The 9,415-nt window shown below is 40.5% G+C and overlaps 1 protein-coding gene across 1 annotated transcript in view; it reads left to right on the forward strand.

The window, feature by feature from the left end:
* AK9 (adenylate kinase 9) overlaps nucleotides 1-9,415 on the forward strand; it is a 233,855-nt gene that overhangs the window by 189,575 nt on the left and 34,865 nt on the right. The window contains exons 27-29 of the mRNA XM_006881222.1: nucleotides 2,437-2,502; nucleotides 6,343-6,555; nucleotides 7,601-7,819. Of these exons, the coding sequence (XP_006881284.1) occupies nucleotides 2,437-2,502; nucleotides 6,343-6,555; nucleotides 7,601-7,819 (498 nt within the window). The remainder of the gene's footprint in view (nucleotides 1-2,436; nucleotides 2,503-6,342; nucleotides 6,556-7,600; nucleotides 7,820-9,415) is intronic.

Here is a 9,415-nt window from a genome sequence, read left to right on the forward strand (position 1 = left end):
GGGCTGTTGTACATAGGGTCGCTATGAGTCGCAGGCGACTCGACGGCACATAACAACAACAACAACATCAACAAGTATTTCTTGAATATCTACATGTTATGCATGTGAAGTTGGACCATGAATAAGAAAAACCAAAGGATTGATGCCTTTGAATTGTGATGCTGACCAAATACCATGGACTTCCAAAAACCCAAACCAATTTGACTTAGAGGAAGTATAATCAGGGTGCTCCTTAGAGGCAAGGAAGTCAGCAAAACGTTATCTGACTCACTCTGGGGACAGGACCAGTCCTTGGGAAAAAAGAGATATCATGCTGGGAAAATGAAAGAGTGAGCAACAGAGAGAATCACAAGGTCATCAAGATGAATTAACACAGTGACTGCAATGCTAGGCTTGAGCATTGTGGAGAATAGGAGGATGGATCTGTTGTTCACAGGGTCACTGTGAGTCTTGGTCTACTTCACAGCACCTGACAACAGTCTACATGGTGTAAGGCCTCTGGGATATGTACTCAATATTTACCAGATAAAAGTGCCAGAGTCTTCTTGGCCTAGATTAGAGCATGTCCTCAGGCACCACTCTAATATCCCTCTGTGGAAAGGGATTTGGATTTTGAAGCTCCATCTCACATACTGTGGGCATGTGACCAGCAAGAACCAATCACTGGAGAAGGCCATGATGCTCTGAAGGGTGTAGGGACAGCACAGGAGAGGAAGACCCAGGATGAGATAGATTGTTACAGTAACTGGGGTATGAGGGCAGGCGTGTCGGAGACTGTGAGACTGGCTCAGAACAGGGCAGGCTTCCAAGTTCTTGTACATAGTATGGTCATTATGAGTCACAAGCGACTTGATGGCACATAAAAACAACAACAGCAAAACTAATGATCCTCAAAACCCTAAAGGGCACAGATTGTTGTTGTTGTACATCATTGAGTTATAATGGAACTATAGTTGACCCTCCAGGTGGTTTTCAAGGCCTGTAAATCACACAAGAGGAGACTGTCCAATGTTTCTCCCACAGAGAAGCTGACAGATTCAAGCCATGTGACTTTGGGTTGGCAGCACAATTCCTTACCACTAAGCCCAGAGTTCCTTTTCAGGACACTAATTAGTTTTCAGGAAAGGATCCATTGCCATCAGATTTAGAGGTCCCAAGAAAGGTGCTCAGACATCATGCTTGGAAAGGCAGAGAGCCAGCGAAAGAGAGGAGGGGCATCAACAAGATGGAATGACACAGTACAGCAGAGATGATGAGGATGGAGCAAGATAGGACAGGACTCAGATCTGTTGCTCATAGGGTTGCTATGAGTTGTATTAGACTTAAAGACACCTAACAATTACACAACAACAGAAAGGTTAAAGGACAGTCTACACCATGTCTATGAATGTATGCTTTCCTAATAGTATTGCTAGGGTTTTTAAAAGCTAATATATTTTAATGGTGTTATAAAAAGATTATCAAACACTTTCAACAAATTATCTCCAAGTATTTCTTCTTAAAAGTTGGCTAGTGAAAGCCTTGTGGATCACAATGGTCTGACTCTCTTGTGTCCATGAGGTCACCAGGAGTTGGAGGACAAGTTGACAGTAGCTAACAACAAATTTCCCTTTTCCACTGAATATGAGAAGCAAACAGATAAATAATAAATATTTGGAAAGGAGATCTCAAATTTATGGAAAGAGTGACAGACTGACTCCAGGTGGTGTTTATCTCCCTGTAGAGATAAACAAAGGTGAGGCACAAAGATAAGTATCATCCTTATAAACATCACACATTGTTTTGGAAAGAAACATTATCATCTTTTCAGCCCATTATTTTCCAGTTTGAGGGGGGGGAAATTACATTCATCAGCAGTCAGGAAATCAAAAAACAAATTACATTAGGGAAATCTGCTGTCAGCGACAGCTCCCAAGAAAGCTAAAGAGTAACGATGTCAGTCTAGAGGCTACTTCAGGCCATCATCTTCCCAAGTACTTGCTATGCATCAGAGAGCAAGACAGTGACTAAAGATATCAGAAGAAGAAGAAGAGTATTGAACACATCCTATACTGCCAAAATATCAAACAGGTATGTCCCAGAGAGGGTGAAACCAAGCTGTTCCTTGGAGGCAAGGATTTTGAAAACTCCATCTCACATATTTTGTGCAAGTTGCCAGAGGGACCAGCCCTTGGATAAGGACATCAGGCTTGGAATGGGGGAGGAACAGTGCAGGAGAGGAAGACCGCAGATGAGATGGATTTACAAAGAAACTGTAACAATGGGGGTAGAAGTGTCGGAGACAGTGAGGTTGGCTCAGGACAGGGCAGGCTTCAGAGCTGCTGTACATAGGGTCATTATGAGTCGCAGTGGACTCAATGGCACATAACAACAACAACAAAACAGAGAAGAAATGTTTACCTTTAAGCATGACTTTTTAAAATTTCTCTTTAACAGGATGATACGATTTCTAAAAGAAGGGCTGAACTTGTATTAGAAAGAGAGATAAGAAAGAAAGGGGAGGTAAGTAAATAGTTTAAAATAAAGATATAGAAAAATGTCTTGGACATATGCTGTGTTTGTGTATGAGTGATGAACGATAGATGAGACTTTTACCCTCTTCTTTGATACTCCATAACTGCTTTACAATGACCTTGTAATCTGAAAAATGAAGTCATTAAAAGGAAAGAGGACCACAACAGAAGGCTAAAATGGTCTAATATAAAATACAGTCTGAGGATCAGGGAAGGAGAGGAAGGCCGTCGAGGGCATGGGTGACACAGTGACTAACAATTGGCTCGGCATGGCCGCGGTGGTGAAGACGACACAGGAACAGGCAACATTCAGCTCTGTGGTTCATAAGGTCCTTATGAGTGGTGGTCGACGGGATGGCACTCAACAGCACCCTCTTTTCAAAATTTAATTTTTGCACCCCTTACTTTCAGTCAATGCCATGGGCTGGGCCAAGAGCACCAGACAGGAAGCCTGTGAGGTTGTACTAAAATAGAGATTATTTCATATTTCAAGAGTAATACTGGAATTGGGCAGGGCCTATGAACTCTCAGATACCTGAACAGGGAGCTCTCAGGAAAGCACCTTGTCTCTAACTCCTGGAATTTTTTAAAAATAGGACAAACATTGAAGAAAATGCATTTTGTTTTATTCAGAGATGCGCTATTCCCTAGTTGGCCCAAATGCCACACCCAGGCAACTCCAGAGCGCGAGGTAAGAACAGAAATGGGACTAGACACACTAGTTCCAAATGGACCCAATATTCATCTATACAGCCAACTTACAAGTAACCCTGTACCACCAAGTCAAAAGATAGCATAGCCCTTTCCTCCTGTGTCATTTACAGCCTAAGAAACCCAATGGAGGGTCACCGATGAGTCTATTCCAAGTCAACAACAATGAGTCTGTGCTAAGGCACCTTATTTGCAACATATTTTCAAAGCTGACCGTCCTACAATCTGATTTCCAGCTATTCAAAAGTGTTTGGCCAGAGGAGGAAAAGAGTAAAAGAAAATACTTGGGTGGTAAATGCAGCCACATACCTTTCTGGGCACAGCCATGCTGGAGTTATAGAGGACTACTGAAGTAATGCAGCTGCCACTGTGTGCACAAAATGAGCCTAAGCCACTGTTTTCATTGTCCAGAATAAATATTCATAACCACAAGGAGATAAGCAACTTAACTGGGCACTCTCCTGCCACTGTTTGAGACTCTGGTCAATTGTGAGCAGAACCTCTAGACATTTCTGTGTCACTCTAGTGCTCATTCCTTTCATTTTTTTTTTTTAAAAAAAAAGCTCCAAAAATCTCCCTTTGTTCTAGGTTTCATGCTAACATTTAAGATCAAGAAGACAGACATTTGGGATCAATTTGTTGAACTACTTTTCACCTAGAAATTTCTAGTAGTGAGTCCATTTAGACTCACCTCAAATGTCTCGGCCTCACATTACAAGAGTCCAGACTTGGGAAGGACACCTCTAATTCAGCCCCCTTCCTCCAGTTCTCTCTCTTTGGCACTCCTGGATCCCCAGTGCTGAAACACTTATTTTCATGCTGTAATTTAATACTGAATAGTTTACTTAATGATAGGCAGCATCATGAGGAATAGATAGGAGAGTCAAACTGTCAACAGCTTCATCTTGCTTGGATCCATAAGTCACATCCTTGGTACCAGCGGTCAGGAAATAAAGAGACTCATTGTACTAAGAAAATCTGCAGTTCGGGACCTTTCCAAATTATTGAGGAATAGTGATGTCAGTTTAGACTAAAGACCAAAGTACATCTGATTCAGGCCATAGTCTTTCTGATTACTAGGTATGTATCTGAGAGCTGGACAATGATTAAGAATGACAGAAGAACTGACACCCTTGAGCTGTGGTGTTGGAGAAGAGCACTGAACTTCCTATAGACGGGCAAGAGAATGAACTGCTATGTCTTGAAGAGGGTGCAGCCAGAGTGTTCTTTGGAGGCAAAAATGATGGGCTTTGCCTCACGTATTCTGGGCAGGTTGCTAGGAGGTGCTATTCCTGGAGAAAGACATGATGCTGGGAAGGGTGTAGGGTCACCAAAGGAAAGGAACACCCTTCAGCCAGTTATGTCTTCTTTGGTGAAGTGTCTGTTCATATCCAGTGCCCATTTTTCAATTGGATTATTTACCTTTATCATGTTGTGGTGCTCGAGTTAGTTTATAAATTCTAGATACAAGTCCCTTGTCTGACAAGACATTAACAAATATTTTTCCCAACCTGTGGCTTCTTGCGGTGACCCTGTAGGATTCTGTAAACTTTTGACATGAGACCCCTGTCTGAGATGGTATTGACAAATGTTTTTCCCCAGTCAGTAGGATTTCTTTTCACTCTGTTTGAAAACATTTTTGATGCACAAAGAAAATTAATCTTTAGAAGGTCCCATTCACCAATTTTATCCTCTTCAGATTGTGCATTTCTGATTGTATGTGGCAGTCTCTTTATACCACAAACTAGGCAGTCTAGGCTTGATCCCAGTTTCTCTCTGATGAACTTTATGGTTTGGAGCTTTCCTCTCAAGTCTCTGATCCACGTTGAGTTGATTTTTGGGTATGGTGTGAGATAGCAAACCTATTCTTAAGATGAATTTGAAATTCACATGGAATAGACTCAGGATCATATTTTGGTTCTTGTGGACCTATTTTCATTTTCTTCAGCCTCAATTTGAACTTCCACATGAGCAATAATACTCATTATTATGAGGAATAATAGTATTATATATTATACACCTGATAATAATAATAAATATATATTATACATCTCACTTATGTTATTGAGGAAGGGTCAGTCCCTGGAAAAGGGTATCATGCTTGAAAAAGAGGAGAGTGAAAGAGTGAAAGGAAGCTCCTCAGTGAGACAGACTGACACAGTGACTCCAACAGTAGGTTTCAGCACAGCAGAGTGGGTGAGAATTGCACGGGATCAGGTAGAGTTCCCTTCTGCTGTGCACACCATAAGCCAACTCCATGGCACCTAACAAAAATAACATTGACTTTTATGTGGACAAAAACTATGTTTACTTTGTCCATTTTTATATTCCCAAAGTTTAGCATGCCCAATACATTATGAATGTACTCAATAAAAAAATTGTTAAAATTCTTTTTTAAAAGGTAATATTCTGATGTATTAAATGTAACTGTGCACATAATTATTAAACATTTAACATCTCTATGAGTTCAGTATGGCCTCAGAGTTTTGAAGGTAATAAATTTTGGGGTATCATATATGTACACTTTCATGGCAGTATGAGGTAAATTTTGCAATAACATTACAATCAATATCCAGTTATTACAAAACAATACAAATTATTATTATTTTAATAGTGTTCTTTCATTATAAAGCATATTCATGTATGTGTGTGTTTGCGTGTTGTTACTGCTGAGTACCATCGAGTTGGAACCAACCCACAACTAGCCCTCCAACAGGTTTTCAGAGGCATTAAATTGCAACGAAGATTTCCTATCTTTCTCCCATGGAGTAGCTGGTACATTCAAACCATGTACATTAGGTTGGCAACAAAATTCCTTACCACTAAAGAAGTATGGATCTTACCTAGTGGTAAGAAGGGTTGCAATTAGAATCCACCAGCTGCTCTCCTCCATTGATATTTAATGCCTCTGAAAACCCGCTGGAGGGTCAGCTGTGCGTGAATTCCTACTCCAGGGTACTCATAACAAGGTATACATATGGAGGGATGGGCAGTACCCTCCTGAGCTGTTTACTGCCTCTGAAAACTTTCTGGAGGATCAGTTGTGGGTCAGTTTCAGCTCTATGGCACACAACAACTATATACATCAGGAGATAACCAACTAACCTTTCTTTCTCAGACTGGTGCTAAAGAAGAAGAAGATACTAGTGAGGAAGAGCCTGAAGACGAGGAAGATGGCAGTATTGACAACATTCTCAATGAAGAGTTTCCCAAAGACGAGGAAGAAATGAGTGATGAAGATGAAGAACAGGAAACTGATGCCACTGAACACCTGAGAAATGAACTGGGAGAAAAATATGAAGCAGATATGACTAGTTTACAATTGATACAGGTTCTTAATTTTCCTTCTTTTTCATAATTCAAGAAAGTAATATTCAATTTTCATCATAATTGGGGGGAAGTAACATATGAAAATGAAACAAAACACTTTGGCAGGTATTTGAGTTTTTTCTTTGTTAGGTTGTGTTCTGGTTTTATTTTATGTGTAAAACAAATATATTTTGTATGAACTGCTTATCCTTTTTGGGAGCTCTGGAGGCTTAGTAGTATGTAGTTAGTTGCACTGCCAACCCAATGGCATGCAGTTCGAATCCACCCATTGTTCCATGGGAGAAAGATGGGCAATCTCCTCCTCAGAAAACCCACTGAAGGTCAAGGATGAATCAGTTTCAACTTGGTACAACAACTTCTAATTATGAAAACAAGCTTATAAATCAAAGGCAACCTGGTTCCATACAGGATCAGAGGCTTCAGCTGCCAGCATCCAGCCACTTAAAAGCTGAAAAAAAGCTGTTCTCTACACTGATGTGGAAGCCCTGATTGTACAATTAAAGTGCTCTGCTGCTCAGTGAAAGACGGGGGGTTCAAACTCACCAGCTGCCTCAGGGGAGAAAAGCCTTCAAGTCCATTTTGACTCATAGAGACCCTCCAGCCAGTTCTGAGACTGTTACATCTTTACAGGAGAATACCTACTTTACTGGAAGCTCCGCTGCTAACCCAAAAGCCAACCCTTTCTGGTGTTCAAATCCACCAGTGGCTTCAGGGTAGATGTAGCTCCCGTGCAATTTATAGCCTCAAAAACCCAGAGGAGGGTCAATTATGTGACAGTTCAGGCTCAATAGCAACAAGAAAAAGATGAGAAGAACCCATTTTCTCCCATGAAGCAGCTGATAGATTTGGACTGCTGAAGACTCTATTACCATCAGAATCTAGGAAACTCTATGGGACTCAACTCTGTTTTAGAAATCATTGTGGGGTGAAATCAAGTTAATGGCACACAACAGCCTGAAAGAGTCACTAGCCATCTGTTGTCCCTGAGTACTACCAGACTTTTTACTCACGGAATATATTTACTTCTATGTTTTTTCACTGCTCAGGATGAATTTGAGAAGATTTTGGTACCACTGATTCATATTAATGGATCTCGGAAAAGTCACATTGTCAAATACATGTTGCATAACAAAGTGAAGTCACTGGTGGAAAATCGTGTAAGCATCTTTGAGAAATGTTATCCAGTAAGGCCACACATTGCTCAGAAATTGCTCAACTTAACCTACAAATATCAAAGCTCATTTGGATACTGGGACCCAGTAAAGGTAATGTCACCACACATAGCTGAAAACCATGCTGCTTCTATGCTTAAAGGTATTTTTAATATCTTTTAAAAGGTATTTTTGTTCTTTAAAGTATTTTAGGAAGAAAATGGAATAATATACCAAATGTACTCTATTCTTAACAGCCATAAAAATTTTTATCTTGTCTTTTTAGGGTGGATGAAACAGTTGAAGGATTTCAATTCAGTTGTTTCAGTCTCAGGGAGCTCTGGTGGTGTAGAGGCAAGAAAGCTGTTAACCTAAAGACCAGGCATCTGGTGGTTTGAATCCACCAGCTAGCCGCTCAGCAGAGGAAAGATGAGCAGTCTTCTCCTGATTCCTGTACAGCTTCAGAAACCAACTGGAGGATCTGCTATGAGTTGGTTTCAACTCCAGGGCAATGACTTTGACTTTCTTTTATTTCAACCTAATTCTAACTTGGTTTTGCCTTTGTAGCAGTGGAAATACTGAACTATTAATCTACTGACTCCAAGTGGCCTGACAGGACAAAGCAGAATTGCCCCATAAGGTTTCTGAACACTGAAGTCTTTATAGTAGCAGACTGCCTCATTTTCCTTCTGAGAATAGGCAAGTGGATTTGAACCACTGACCATTCTGTTAGCAGCACACAGCTTAGCCCATCACATGGTAAAGGTTACTGTAGGGCCAACAAATTAGAATTATTTGCATGCATTAGTTAAGTAATCTAACACCACCTTGCTGTCTACATAAGTCATTTAGTCTCTGCAGTTCTTTTCCCCCACAACTTTACAATGGGAAGACACTGCTATATTTGTGATCAAATCCAAGAGTGACAGAGCCCTCTGAAAAATATGAAACACCATGCAAAATTATATTAATAACAATTAATGCTCCTAACAAACTCATTTCTAAATTACTGTGTCAAAAAACAATAGGCAGTATCAAAAAGCCAGATTTAACCTCACTGGAATTCAGTAACTTTAAGTTAAGGATGATTTTCAGAAAACTTTATTAATAATCACAAAAAGGACAAGCCTCCTTCTGTTCCAGAGCCGATGTTCTAGTTAGGTTGCGAAGGGCGGGAGGCACTAATACATAAACAAGAACAGTCCTGTCACATAGTGCTAAATGCTGTAGACAATAAAATCATAATGCTGGAGTCCTTGTATGCTACAAAGGGCTAATGTGCTTGGCTGCTAAAAGTGGTAATTCAGATTCATTCAGGAAGAAAAGCCTGGTGATGTACTTCTTAGCTCTACTCTGGCAAACCTGGAGTTGCCATCAGCCCAGATCAATTCAGCCACACCTGGTTGTAGTCATTGTGATAGTGACTGGGGGAGGGGGGGCAGAAGCTCCTTTAGATGAGTTAAACGGCCTTTATATAAGAAGACTAAATAGTGAGGCACCAGCCATGCAGTGTTGTCGTTTAAGTGTGGTCCAAGCATAGTAACTAAGTACAAAAATTTCACTGCACCCATGTTCATAACAGCATTATCCACAATAGCAAGAAAATGCACACAGCCCAAAAGTCCAACAATAAACAAATGGCCTGAGAAACTGTGGTACATTCACACAATGGAACACTATGCAGCACTCAGGAACAATGATTTTAAAATA

Source organism: Elephantulus edwardii, unplaced genomic scaffold (genome assembly GCF_000299155.1).
Source record: "Elephantulus edwardii isolate Elephantulus edwardi_28Jun2011 unplaced genomic scaffold, EleEdw1.0 scaffold00013, whole genome shotgun sequence".
Lineage (NCBI taxonomy): Eukaryota > Metazoa > Chordata > Mammalia > Macroscelidea > Macroscelididae > Elephantulus > Elephantulus edwardii.